The sequence below is a fragment of the Stenella coeruleoalba genome (assembly GCF_951394435.1).
Source record: "Stenella coeruleoalba genome assembly, chromosome: 3".
In the NCBI taxonomy this organism is placed as follows: Eukaryota; Metazoa; Chordata; class Mammalia; order Artiodactyla; family Delphinidae; genus Stenella; species Stenella coeruleoalba.
This window is the reverse complement of record NC_137148.1, coordinates 532374-547033: the sequence shown is the minus strand read 5'-3', so window position 1 is coordinate 547033 and position 14660 is coordinate 532374. Positions and strand designations below refer to the sequence as shown.

The 14660-nt window shown below is 46.6% G+C and overlaps 1 protein-coding gene across 2 annotated transcripts; it reads left to right on the top strand.

The window, feature by feature from the left end:
- The first annotated feature begins 1 nt into the window (after window position 1).
- Window positions 2-13608, top strand: CCDC127 (coiled-coil domain containing 127). 2 transcript variants are annotated; one of them, XM_079916127.1, is made up of 3 exons: window positions 2-94; window positions 1247-1377; window positions 12368-13608. In XM_079916127.1, the coding sequence occupies exons 2-3, from the start codon at window positions 1257-1259 to the stop codon at window positions 13021-13023; spliced, it is 777 nt and encodes a 258-aa protein (XP_079772253.1). In that variant the 5' UTR covers window positions 2-94; window positions 1247-1256; the 3' UTR covers window positions 13024-13608. The 2 variants fall into 2 exon arrangements, with proteins under 2 accessions (XP_079772253.1, XP_079772252.1); XM_079916126.1 differs by having other exon boundaries at window positions 84-214.
- The last annotated feature ends 1052 nt before the right edge of the window (window positions 13609-14660 follow it).

Genomic DNA, 14660 nt, shown 5'->3' with positions numbered 1-14660 from the left:
GTGCCGGGGGCCGACGGGGCAACGCGGCGCCTGCGCAGAGGGACGAGCGGACGGCGGGGCTCAGGGCACAGGGGCCGAGACCTCCCGGCCGGAGGTAGGTGGGGGTCTGGGGTCGGGGGTCTTCACGGGCTCGCCTGATTTCTCCTTCGGTCCAGACGGTGTTCGAATTTTCTCGAGTTTACGGCCGTTTTGGGAGATGAACCGGTGCTCGCAGGTAACGTGGTGTTCGCCCCGCTTTCTCTCCGGGACAGAGAGGGAGTTCCCGACGTTTAGGGGTCCCGCGGGTCCGTGCCGGGTTCCGCTGCTTTATTAGGACTGCGCGTTCCGGGAGGCGGACCCTGTAGGTTACCGGGGGGTGGGGGCGCGGACCCTCCAGTTCATGAGGTCTGGGGGGGCGCGAACTCCATAATATAGTTTACGGTGTCGGGGTGGGGGGCGCAGGCCTTGTTATTTATGGGATCGGGCGGGCATGAACCCTGTGGGGTGGGGCTGGGGGCGCGCGGACCCTGTCGTTTACGGCAGCGGTCCCCAGCCTTTTTGGCACCAGAAACCGGTTTCGTGGAAGATTATTTTTCCACGGGGTGGGGGGAGGGGATGGTTCAGGCAGTAATGCGAGCGATGGGGGGGGGGGGATGCGGAGCGACAGGTGAAGCTTCGTTCACTTTCCCGCCTCTCGCCTCCTGCTGTGCGGCCCGGTTCCTAACAAGCCGCGGACCAGTATCGGTCCACGGCCCGGGGATTGGTGCTCCCTGGTTTACCGGGTTGGGGGGAAGGGAATGCTGCTCCCAGACCTCCCCTATGAGGGTTACGAGCTTCACTACTTTAGATCTCTTTTTTATTCTGTGCTCGCCACAAGCTCCTTAAGTACTGAGCCTTTTTGTGTGTATGTCATTGCTTTATTGCCAGTTAGAATTTTATATCTTTAGGTGTTGAACAAGTATTTATTGAAAAGCCTGTTAAGAGTCTTTGAAGTTGAATTAAGTTTCTTTTGACTATATTTGCTTCGTCCTATTTGTATTTCAGTTATTTGAGACACATCTTCTCCCCCACGGTTTGTGAGTTGCTTTTGTCTGAGGTCTTGTTTTTTTCTTTTAATCCCATAAGGCTCAGTGCTGTGCAGCGCATACCTAGATCTGAACAAAATTTTTTGAAAGAAAAAAAGTCTCACGGCCATGTAGGTGATATAATTGTGACCAATGTGTTTTGTTTTTTGTGTGTGTTTAATGGTTTTATTATTTACTTCAAGGTGTATCTCCATGAATAACTTAAATGACCCCCCAAATTGGAATATCCGGCCCAGTTCCAGGGCTGATGGGGGTGATGGAAGCAGATGGAATTATGCCCTGTTGGTTCCAATGCTGGGATTGGCTGCTTTTCGTAAGTCATCGTTTTCCTAATGTGTGTTTTCTGGGCTGAAAGTGTGGCGCTCTAAGATCTTGGGCTTTGGAACCTGACAGATGTTGACTGTAAAAAAAAATGTACAATGTGAGAGCTATGAAGACTGTAGCCCAGGATACAGTCTCTCAGATAGCTGTTAGGAACTGCTCTGAAGAGGCAGGGGAGGAGCCAGGAAATACATGTGGTCCAGCATACGTCTGGGTAAAAGATTAGTACTTGTCACAGAAACCCAGGTGTGTCAAGTTAGTGACTTTAGTGCTTACCTATGTATGGGAAGATGCAGGAATTTGGGGTCACTGAAATTCTTTCTTAGTCATGTATCTTAACGCTGTAGGGTCCCATGTATCCAAAACACAGAGTGCATTCACCCTGAATCCCTTTCCGGCTGAACTTGTAGGTCAGTGACTGTGGCTCATGACTTAATCACAAATGGCGGGCAGCAGTCTTTGTTACAGAGATGCATGTGTAACCCTAGTTTTTTCGCATATGGTACATTGTGCGCCAATTATTTACCTCTGAGCCTCAGTTTCTCTGACCATCATAACTGCCTCAATGCAAGTGAGGGTTAAATAAGAAGATATTTAGAGGCATTTTGTGTGGAGTGAGTTCAGTAGCTGTTAGCTCCCTTCAAGGCTGTACAGCTCTGAGGGGGGCTCCCTTGCTTCAGTTGCCCTCATAAGCACTGATGAGGCAGAATAAAACAGGCATAAAAGAAAACTGGTTTTGTATGTCTGTGTCATGTTTAGGAAATCAGTCTTTGGGAGGCTTCATCCATGAAACCTCTGCTCAGGCTGGCCAGAAATTCTCTCTACTTTGAATCGACTTTGTACCTCTTTGGGGAAATTACCAGTCACCAGTCAATTGTAATTATTCCAGCTCTTAGCTTATATGCCTACTACATGGTGAATTTCCTGATGTTTAGGGGTTGGTTTTATGTTTTGTCACTGTTGCAGAAGAAGAAACTTTCCTCTACCCTTTTAAGTTCTTCTGGCTGGTCTAAGAATTAAATTGATATGAGACAGATTAACAGGAGAGAATCAAACAAGTTTTTAACATGTATCCATAGGAGAGACTCAGGAAAATTGAGAATGGCATAATCCCTCACCTTAAATACCATCCCAAGCTTAAGACAAAAGAGGATGTTGAGGTTGGGGAGAGTTAGTTACCAGAGGAGACTAGGAAAAGTGCAATCATCAAGGGTAAGGTTGTTATGCAGATATAAGCTCTAGCCTTTTCCTATGATAAGAGTTTCCAGAAATTTGGTCAGCCTCTTCCTGGTACAGCCAGGGAGACACCCTTACAAATGCAGAACTCCCTTATAAATGTAAGTGTTTCTTACAAAAGGGTAACTCCTACTTGGCTTTCAAAGTTTCTCCCATGTCTGCTGTTTCTTAGAAAATAACTAGTTGAAAATAATCCGTATGCCAAAGAAACATGTTATTTCTTTTTTTGATAGGTAGGAAGTGGATTTATTTAGAGAGAAACACACTCCACAGACAGATTATGGGCCATCTCAGAAGGCGAGAGAGGCCCCGAAATATGGAGTGGTTAGTTTTTATGGGCTGGGTAATTTCATAGGCTAATGAGGGGGAGGGTTATTCCAATTATTTTGGGGAAGGGGTGGGGATTTCCAGGAACTGGGCCACAGCCTACGTTTTGACCTTTTATGGTTGGCCTCAGAACTGTCCTAGCACTGGTGAGTGTGTCATTTAGCATATGCTAACGTATTACAATGAGCGTATAATGAGGCTCAAGGTCTACTGCAAGTCAACTCGTCTGCACTCTTGGACCTAGTTGGTTCTAACCAGTTTTTGTCATGTCCTATGGCTGTGTCATTCTTTTAAAGGTTGTGCCCTGCCCCCTTCCCTCCTGTTTCATTCCCCCGTCGGAGATTTTACTCCCATATTTTTGTGGGAAGCAGAGGGGCGATGGTCCATCTTCTGAAGTTGCTTTGAGGCTGAGTAGGGGCATCGACCCCGCCTGTCAGGGAGTAAAAATCTCTAGGATGCCTGATCTAGGGGCCCCAGGAGCAGGACAGCTCCTTGTTTTAAGTCGGTGTGGGCTGGAATCCTTGCATAGCCATTGTCTTGATGTGGAAGTGTTGTAACTGTTTCCTTAGCCTACCCATGAATCTTCTTGATGATGAAGCACTTTTTTGTAACAGCATCAGAGTACAACAATAACTATCTATAAATGACAAAAGACTTAAAAGGCGTGGTTAACCATCTGATTACATTTAATTTAACAAACGAAATAATCCTAGTTAAATGTTTTTCTTTGAGCGACCTCAGGGACCTTCTAAAGTATCCCAAAGTTAGCTGGAAATCCAAAGAACTTTGATTAAAATTTGATATTGGAAAGTTTGTCAAAAAGTTTTAAAAGACTTGGTCAAATAAGATCATAGGTCAGAGACAATACTTATTTCTTAACCAAAGTTAAAACAGATCTTGAAAGCAAATACAGATCCCTTTAAGGCGAAGTAACTCATGTTATTAAAAGCAGTCATTCAAGAAAACTTTGCAGGGAGAAACCAAATCCCGTCTTGCCCCAGCCCACTCCCAACAAAAGCCGTTTACCCAACTAAGTTTAATCCTATCTTAGAGAATCTTGATCATGTACAACTCTTTTTATTTATTTATTTATTTATTTTGGCTGCACTGGGCCCTTGTTGTGGCACGCGGGCTCTAGAGCGTGGGCTCAGTAGTTGAGGCGCGCAGGCTTAGTTGCGGCATGTGGGCTTAGTTGCAGTACGTGGGATCCTAGTTCCCCGACCAGGGATGGAACCCAGGCCCCCTGCATTGGGAGCTCGGAGTCCTAACCACTGGAACACCAGGGAAGTCCCAAGATCATGTACAACTCTTTTTTCCAGTATTTTTTTTCTCACTCTTTAACTTCTTTTACTGAAAACATACATCTTTCCTTAAAAGTTTTTTTTTTTTCCCACTTCAAGTTACTTTTCTTGCTGACAGATTTGCAACATACAGTAAGGTCTTATTTGACCTCTAGTAAACCTAGGTACAGCAGAAGTACTATACTTAACATTGATGACTCTAAAGACATACCTGTATTAATCAAATCAACAAGTTTAAGCCTCCTTCAACACCAGATATTAATTTAATGTTGAATATTTCCTGGATTGCGTGAACCTGAAATTCATTCTGGCCAGTTTTATATTTCTATTTATATAAGCACTTAATTTTTTTAAGTCAATTAAGTAGAGCTTCTTTACAAATTAATTTTGGTAATACTATTCATCTACAACACACATAGATACATACAAAGACACAAACAAACACAGAGACCTTATAGTTCTCATTTGAAAATTTCAGCCCTCAGTCAGGTACAACAAGGTAAAACCCATCAGTTACAAGGGGTTGGATTCAAATTGGGCTTCTGGCAGATGGATCAAATCAAGGTCACCTGTCTAGATGGCTAAACCCTTTTTTCTAATGTTTACAGAAAAGACACTTAGGATTTCTTTTCGTCCTTGACAAGTCAAGTTCCAAATTACCTACCCCGTTTTTGAAATTTGCATTTTATTTTATTTTTTATTTTTTTAACCCAAATTCTTTTTTTTTTAATTTAATTTAATTTATTTTTGGCTGCATGGGGTCTTCGTTGCTGCGTGCGGGGTTTCTCTAGTTGCGGCGAGCGGGGGCTACTCTTCGTTGTGGTGTGCCAGCTTCTCATCGTGGTGGCTTCTCTTGTGGAGCGCGGGCTTCAGGAGTTGCAGCACGGGTCCTCTGCATTGGCAGGTGGATTCTTAACCACTGCGCCACCTGGGAGGCCCGAAATTTGCGTTTTATTTTTTTTTTTTTTTGAAATTTGCATTTTAGAAGGATGCTGGAGATAAGGCTTCCTGGAGAAGATCTGGTAGACATTTGCATCTTAAAGGCATAGGCAAGTGAGGCAAATGCCTCCTAGGATGACTTTGTTCTCTTAAGGCCAGAAGAAACAAGGTTTTTTCCCCCTAAGAATTGAGTAGCCGCCTCAATGATATCAAATGACTGACACACCCATTCACCTATGTGGCAAGGTTTTACCTTCCCTCATTTAGTTTAGGAGAGGAGAAGGCCTCCCCCCCAAACTCCTGTCAGGCCCCAAATGTCAGCTGTGGTTAGACCAGTGGCCCCCCATTTTGGTTACTGCTGGTTACAGGGATATTCCCATCCAGGTCTTAATTTAATCGTCACCAGTTGGATATTTCTGGCCAAGCCTAGAACCTTGATATTCTGCACTCCTACTAAGGCTTCTCTTGCAGCTCCAGATTTAATCTGTTACCTTCCGCTTCCGGTTAGAATCATTTGGTGATGAGGGTGGTTCCCTTGCCCCTTGAGAACCTTAGTAAGGCCCAAGGGGCCCATTTAAGGGTGGCATGTTGTGCTTCCCTACATCATACCCCATGGTTCTGGGTAGGCACTTAAGAATATGAGAAACGGGGAAAAGCTGCCCTCTGTCGCAGGGGTGCTTTTATTTTTAAATTGTATGGCACACGTCACGAATTTGTGTGTCATCCTCCAGCAGGGGCTCTGCTCGTCTTCTGTGTGTTTTTCCAGTTTTTTGGTTTTTTTAAGCATATGTGCTGCCGAAGTGAGCAGGCAGTGGTGCTTTGTACGGAGTGGCCTCGTGTGCCTGGACCTCTTAGGTGAGCAGCTTTGAGTGGAGAAAGTGGAGGCTGACGAGCAGCATTTATCAGCTTCATTTGTCTGCCTTTACTTCTAGGCTATGCTAGGGGGCTACTTCACACCCATATGTTCGATATGATTTCTTAATCTTGCAATAACACATTTTTGGAGAATCCTTACAAGAAAGCAAAGTTAAAAGTTTCCTCTGATCGCATTACCTAAGCAAGATAACCAAAAAGAAGAAAATACAATATTCCTCAACCCTTCTCAGGGACAAAAAGCATCATTTCAAAAGTATAAGAAAGCAGGAACTTCAAGAATAAAAATTACTATGAAAAGCTATAGAAGCTGGAGATGAGTCTGCAGAAACAAACGGAAAATGAAAGTCACCTCAGGGCCTCTCCCAGCCTCAACACTAATTAATTAATACGTCAGTCAGTGTAATACCTTTTTTTTGAATTTTATTTTATTTTTTATACAGCAGGTTCTTATTAGCTATCTATTTTATACATATTAGTGTATACATGTCCATCCCAATCTCCCAGTTCATTCCCCCACCCCTGCTGTCCCCCCTTGGTCCATACGTTTGTCCTCTACATCTGTGTCTCTATTTCTGCCCTGCAAACCAGTTCATCTGTACCATTTTTCTAGATTCCACATGTATGTGTTAATATATGATATTTGTTTCTCTGACTTACTTTACTCTGTTTGACAGTCTCTAGGTCCATCCACATCTCTACAAATGACCCAGTTTCGTTCCTTTTTATGGCGAGTAATATTCCATTGTATATATGTGCCACATCTTCTTTATCCATTCGTCTGTCGATGGACACTTAGGTTGCTTCCATGTCCTGGCTATTGTAAATAGTGCTGCAGTGAACATTGGGATGCATGTGTCTTTTTGAATTATGGTTTTCTCTGGGTATATGCCCAGTAGTGGGATTGCTGGGTCTTACAGTAATTCTATTTTTAGTTTTTTAAGGAACCTCCATATTGTTCTCCACAGTGGCTGTATCAATTTACATTCCCACCAACAGTGCAAGAGGGTTCCCTTTTCTCCACACCCTCTCCAGCATTTGTTGTTGGTAGATTTTCTGATGATCCCATTCTAACCGGTGTGAGGTGATACCTCATTGTAGTTTTGATTTGCATTCCTCTAATGATTAGTGATGTTGAGCATCCTTTCATGTGCCTCTTGGCCATCTGTATGTCTTCTTTGGAGAAATGTCTGTTTAGGTCTTCTGCCCATTTTTGGATTGGGTTGTTTGTTTTTTTAATATTGAGCTGCATGAGCTGTTTATATATTTTGGAGATTAGTCCTTTGTCCGTTGACTCATTTGCAAATATTTTCTCCCATTCTGAGTGTTGTCTTTTCGTCTTGTTTATGGTTTGCTTTGCTGTGCAAAAGCTTTTAAGTTTCATTAGGTCCCATTTGTTTATTTTTGTTTTTATTTCCAAATCTTTTCAAAAAAGATCTTGCTGTGATTTATGTCAAAGAGTGTTCTTCCTATGTTTTCCTCTAAGAGTTTTATAGTGTCCGGTCTTACATTTAGGTCTTTAATTTATTTTGAGTTTATTTTTGTGTATGGTGATAGGGAGTGTTCTAATTTCATTCTTTTACATGTAGCTGTCCAGTTATTGAAGAGCTGTCCACTTATTGAAGAGACTGTCTTTTCTCCACTGCATATCCTTGCCTCCTTTGTCATTGATTAGTTGACCATAGGTGCGTGGGTTTATCTTTGGGCTTTCTATCCTGTTCCATTGGTCTATATTTCTGTTTTTGTGCCAGTACCATACTGTCTTGATTACTGTAGCTTTGTAGTATAGCCTGAAGTCAGAGAGTCTGATTCCTCCAGCTCCGTTTATTTCCCTCAAGATTGCTTTGACTTAGTCAGTGTAATTTTAAGCCTTCCACTTCACTCGCCAAGTTCATTGCCCTAGCCATAGGCAGCAGGCAGCCTTTCCGAGCATTTGGTAGGGGTTTTCAAGATGGCAGGCTAGTGAGTTTCTAAGTAGCAGCCCTTAGGGCTGCAATTGGGTCTTTCACTAAGACGCAGACACTGCAGGTCATTGAATCATAAAAACTACCTACTCTTGTCAGCCTCCTTGGGAGTTGATGTTCAGTTTTTGAAGAAAGTAAAAGGGTGGCGGTACCATTTTGCTTTCTGGCCAGCAGTGTATGAGGGATCCAGGTTCTTGGCATCCTCAACAGCATTTGGTGTGATCACTATTGTTTTTATTTTGCTTGTTCTTGCAGGTGTATAGTGATAACCCCATTTTGGTTTTAATTTGCATTTCCATAAGGGATAATGATGTTGGGCATTTTTTCATATACTTATCTGCCATCGGTGTATCCGCTTCCTTGAATCCTGTCTTTCAGATTCAATCTATTTTCTAATTGGATTGTTTTTTTAATGTTGAGTTTTGAGAGGTTTTTGTTTTGTTTGTTTTGCGTTTTGTTTTGTTTTGTTGTCACCACACAGCTTGTGGGATTTTAGTTCCTTGACCAGGGATTGAACCCTCGCCCTGGCAGTGAAAACGTGGAGTCCTAAGCACTGGACCACCAGGGAATTCCCAAGTTTTGAGAGTTTTTACTGAGTTCTAGATTCTAGTACTTTGTTGGCTGTCTTGTTTTCAAATATCTTCTCCCAGTCTGTAGACTCTTACTGGAGTCTTTCATGGAGCAAAAGTTCTAATTTTGATGAAGTCCGTCTCATCAGTTTCTCCTTTTATGGGTCATGTTTTCATACCATGTCTGAAAACTCTTTGCCTGGCCCTTGATCGTAAAGATTCTCTCCTGTGTTTTTTCCTACAGTTTTAATTCTACATTTTACATGACAGTCCATGATCCATTTTGAGTTCATTTTTCTGTGAGGTACGAGACAGCTTTTGTCTCTTCCTTTCCAGTCTGTTGGCCTCTATTTCCTTTTCTTGCCTTCTCGCACTGGCCAGGAATTCTGGGACGTCGTTGGATAGTTCCTGATCTTGGAGGAAAAGCATTCAGTCTTTTCACCGCTAAGTATATGTTAGCTGTGGCTTTCATAGAGTATCAAGACAAGGAAGGTCCCCTCTGTTCCTGTTTTTCCGAGTTGCTATCATGAATGGGTGTTGTGTTTCTGTATCAGTCAATATGATCATGTAGCTTTTCTCCTTTAGGCTGCTAATTTGTTGGATTACAGCGATGGGTGTTTGAATGTTGAACCAGTCTTACATTTTTGAAGTAATCCCCACTTGGTCATGCCATGTCGTTCTTTTTATATATTTGCAGAACTGTATTTGCTAGTATTTTGTTCGCATCTTCATGTCCGTGTTCGCAGGAGCTGTACTGAGTATCTTGGTGGGGTCCTCTTCTCCACACCTGTTTCACATTATGTTTTTTATTTCAGTTCGTGCCTTTGTCAGTTTCAGAAGTTCCGTTTGCTTTCTTAAATATTTTCTATTTCTCCGCTGAGACTTTCTGTATCTTTGCTTAGACTTTATATTACAATGGCTGCCTTAAACTGTCAGATGACACTAACATCTCTGTCATCTTGGTATTGGCATCAACTGATTACCTTTTAAGTCACCTTGAGATCTTCCTGACTCTTGTTATGAAGAGTGATTCCCAGCTGAAACCTGGGCATTTGCGGTATTATGAGGCTGTTCTTCATTCATATCTTCTTAGGCTGGCTTCTTGGACAGGGAGAGGTAGCACTGCCTCCTCACTCCCAGGTGGGAGTGGACGCCCAGGCTCCCCACTCGTCCTCCAGCCTGTTGACACCAAGGAAGGGTCCCCTGTTACTGCTGGGCAAGAGTGGGAGGTCCAGCTCCCCTGCGATCTGCTGATGCTTCCACACGGGAGAATCCCCACATGGCTTCCTCTGCCACCATCACCGCCCCTCAGGCTTTGCCCACATGGATGGAGGTGGGTCACAGTGTCTTCTGTGCTACGTAGCAGGGGCAGAATGGTTATTGTTTAAAAGTTTTCTGTCTTGCTAAGCCCCTTTGCTAGTTGTTTGGCCAGAGAGAGCAGACTTTTGTTGGGGCTTTTAAAGGAAATCTGCATCATTGGCATTTCAGCTTTAAGTCTGGGATCTACAAGGCAAAGTGAAGCCCCCAGGGACTCACCAGCACGGTGTTCCTTGGGTGCCAAGGCCCCTCAACAGTCTGCCTGCCGCTCTCCGCATTTCTGGTCGTCTTGTGTTAGTTTTACATACGACGTCCAGGTTTTTTGTTGTTCTTAGCAGGGAGAATAGGAGAGAGTACTTCTCTTCCATTTTCCCAAAAGCAGGAGCCCCAGCGCTTTCACAAGCCTTCTGAGACTGAGGCTCGAAAAAGTTGTGTCTGTGCAGAGTCATGAGGCGGGACTCCCCGAACGGACCAGAGCTGGGTGTCCAGACGTCCGGTCCACCAGCCTGCACTCTGGTCTCCGTACCCCCCGGCCACCTCCTCGCCCAGCCTGTCTCCACGTCCCTGTGCCACCTCTTCCAGGAGGCCTTCCTGATGAGAGGTGTTCTGTGGTCTGAGGGCCGGTGTGTGCCTGGGTGTGTATCGTGTGAGCAGTGTTGCCTTTGGGTTATTATAGCAGGACTGGCGCTCTGCTTCTGGCCTCCCGTCTGCCCCCTCCGCCCATGCCCCCTCATCTTCTCATCACAGCCAGGGCGCTGTCAGATCAGGTCAGTCCGCTTCCTGAGTGGAGTCTGGCTTTCCCAGCGTCTGCTCCAGCGTCTCCTTGGCATAAGCCCTGTGCCCCTGGACAGCAGCTCCTGGAAGCTCTCCTGTACCTGTTCATTCTGCCTAGAGGGACCTTTCCTGCCAACTCCTACTGGCCTTCCAGACTTTGTCCACATTCACCCAAAACTGAATTAGTCCTTCTCTCCTCTCTTCTCCATGCATACCTTTTGCCTGCCTCCAGGGCGTGTTGAGTCATACTATGGCCCCTTCTTTCCTGGTCAGCCCCAAGGAGGAGACAAAGATGGCATGTGCGTTGGAGTAGGAGTTGTCAGCTGGGATAGGACTAGGGGCTGCTTTAGTTGCGGGAGGACGAGTTTGGTCTCCTGGTTGTAGAATCGGGGCAGCAGCACCGCACGTGAAGAGGCTCTCAGGTGCGCGGGAACGCTGTCCTCGCGAGGTGACGGCTGACGTTGTGGACTAGATGGGCTTCCCTGGGACCTGGGGAAAGGCCACACAGCAAGCAAGGACAGCACCTCGGGTGTTGATGGGAAGGGACCAGAGAGCAGCAAGAGAACCGGAAGGGGGACGGACGCCGTAGGGAGTTAGAGAAGGCAGGAGAGAAACGCGTGCGCCGCCTTGGCTGTGTTTGGAGAGCTGGGCATAAGTGATGCTTTAAGTTGCTGCTCTTGGTAACTTTGCCAGTTAGACTTGTTGGGCAATCCTTCTGTTTTCCAGAGGACTTGGGTCTGTGCTGCGTTTTGCACGTACAGGCTGGACAGGTTACCATTGTGAGAGACGAGGACTCGGCGTAGCTGCCCCAACGTTTATGAAGTTACGGGCAGGAACGCCGGTACAGAACACGGTGGAGGTCCTGTAGCAGTGAAAGCCGCGCGCTGACGTTTATCTTGTTACCGGGACACACCGGCCTCTTATTGGCGGGACGGGGAAGGATTGGTGACGACACCCAGACCCAGGCACCTGCTGGCCGCAGGCTTTGTGGTCATCAGACTCCCTTTCTCTGTCCTTGGACTTCTCCGTGCAGCAGAGGCCGGAGGCCTGGTGGCTTCTCACTTCGGGGCAGAGCGGGGCATTACCCACCCCAGTTGCCTGCACCCGTCTGTCCCATGTTTGTTAGATTATGGTGGAGCCTCGTCTTAAGGCTGAACTTCCGACTCCTTATTTACATGACCCCCTGTCAGAACAGAAGCAAACACGTTGGGCTTCAGCTGTTTACTAGTGATGACCAGGCAAAGCTGAACACGCGTTGAACTTTACTCAGTTCTTAATAGCCTAGCCAACACTCTGTGAAGCACACTCACCCGTACTCATTGCTAACCCTTGCCAGTAGTATGCTGGGGCACCGTAGCCAGAGTAGGCACAGGGTGGTAGGCTTGGGAACAGAGGAAGGCAGCGGTGGCTTTTCTCAGCCATCAGACGTTAGGAGGAGGCTGAAAGGGGTCTCTGCAGCCTTGCCGTGCTTGCCTCTGGGGAGCCCTTGTCTGATTTAAGATAAGAACTTTGCAGTTGTATCGCTTCATTCAAAATGTTGTCTTTTTTGTACCTCTTGGGACTTAAGATTTTATTGAAGTCCCGTCCTTAGCTGCTTTATGTTTTCTGTGAATAAATACTATAGAACTTGAGCTTTGACTTTTCATCGTGTGTGTTTTCCTCCTCCACTTTCTTTGTGTCAGGTTGGATTTGGTCTAGGGAGTCCCGAAAAGAGATAGAAAAAGAGAGGGAAGCATACCATCAGAGAACAGCTGCCTTCCAGCGGGACCTCGAAGCCAAGTACCGCGCCACGATCTCAGAAAGTCGGCGGGCCGTGGCACAGTTGTCCCTGGAACTTGAAAAGGAACAAAACAGAACGACTAGCTACCGAGAAGCCCTCATCTCTCAGGGGCGCAAGATGGTAGAAGAGAAGAAGCTTCTGGAACAGGAGCGGGCTCGGGCCCTGCAGGAGAAGGGGCAGCCCTTGCGGAGCGTGTACCTGAGCTACCTGGGCAAGGAGGAGGAGTGGCAGCGGAGGGCCAGGCTTCTGCTGAGAGACTTCGAGGACGCTCTCACGGAAAGACAGAGCGTCTACTGCAGTCTGCTTCTCCCTCGCCACAAGCGGCTGGAGATCGAGAAGAGCCTGCTGGGCCGAGCGTCCACCGACCCAGTTGCTGCTGACCTAGAGATGGCAGCTGGCCTGACCGACATATTCAAGCACGACACGTACTGTGGTGACATCTGGAACACCAACAAGCGCCGAAATGGGAGGCTTATGTGGCTGTATCTCAGATACTGGGAACTACTGGTCGAACTGAAAAGGTTTAAGAGCGTAGAGAGAGCCATACTGGAAAAGTAAGACGGGGCTGAATGGCTCAGCGTCAGACTGTTGTGTGTTCTGGGTTATCCGATGCTTTCCTTCTGCCAGCACTCCCTGTGTTGTGGCCACGCATGCACACGGCCACCTCTCAGCAGGGGCCTTGCACGCCCACCACCCTCCGAGCAGGACGGCGAGGCCTCAGGAGACTCTCCGTCCCCCTCAGCGGCTAAGGACGCGGTCTCTCAGAAGCGTGTTCTAAGCCGTCAGTATTCTATTCAGCGGAACAGGATAACCTCATAGCTTTAGGGAAAAATCGTTTCTAAGAATGCGAAAGATAATACTCACCCTTGCTGTAAGTGGTTTTTTGTCTGTTTTTATCACTCCCTAAATCAATTCTGTTTTTCCTCAAATTATTGTTCTCTCTCCTAAAATTACAGTTCGAAGTTGTCAGGTAGTGGATAGAACTGCCTAATAGATGAGAAAGGAAGGTAGTGATACCGTCAAGGTTTTGTGGTGTTTTGACGCTCTTTCCCGCCAAAGGGGAAAAAGTGTTTCTTATTTCCAGTTGATACCCTTGCGTGTGTTTATAAGCAATGACATATGATTAAAACACCTCAATTTAAAAGCAACAGTGCCACTTTTTATGTGTGTAATTCCTTACTCTTTACATTTTTAAACAGATTATCTCAATTTTTACTGCAAACTTAGACCCATTTTCCATAAAGTTAATATGACTCGGCCTTTGCGCACTTTACACACATCACTCACGTCACCTTGACCCCTAGTGCTGTGCCCTGAGCACTGTTCTTACCCTTGGGCTCCGGGTCCCCAAGGCCACCCCACACTTGCTCAGGACTCAGCACATGGTTGTACTCACAGCTGAGACTCAAGGGACAGGCACATGGGCAACGCGGGGAGACGAGGTGCAGCTTCCAGTTCCCTCCCAGGGGTCACACGGCCATGCGGACGCTCTTCAGAAACAGCGTCCGGGGTTTCTGCGGAGGGCCGGTCCCACAGGCACCCTCTGCCTGGCACAGGCCCAAATTCCAAACTCCCAGAGGAAAGCAGGTGTCCAAGCTGTTGGCAGGGTTTGGTCGCAGTGGTCCACTCTTACCAGTTGATGGTGGAGGGAACCCTCCCAAATCCAGGTCCCAGATGCCAGCCGAGGGCCGACCTGTCAGCAGGCCTCTCAGGCCCACGGTCTCAGGCCTGTGGTGTGAGCCCTTCTCCGCAGCCCTCATTCTACAGGTGAGGGGTGGGAAGTCAACCTGCCCGAGGTCACACAGGTGGTCCTGGAGCTAGTATGAACCCAGGCAGCTTGGCTTCAGAACTGCCCTGATCCATGTGAAACCAGGTCCTTTTCGAGTGACTGAGCGGGTTTTCTGGGCTGATGCCAGAAGTGCTCTTCCCCGCCTGGCATACGACAGAAATAGCTGTCCTGCTTCCCTAGCCATCAGGGCTCTGGTAGCAAACAACAGGGGTCAGTTCTGCTACTTACACAGTTAGGGGGCATTTGTTTTAAGGCTACCTTGTGGCACCTCAGGGCAAGGATGGAGAGTGATGGCCGGACCTCAGAGGAGAGCCAGAAATGGCTAGAAAGCAACACTGGGAACCTTGCAGTAATGACCTGGCCTCAGATGTCTGCGTGTCTGTTTAATCTTCTCTCCCTGCAAACC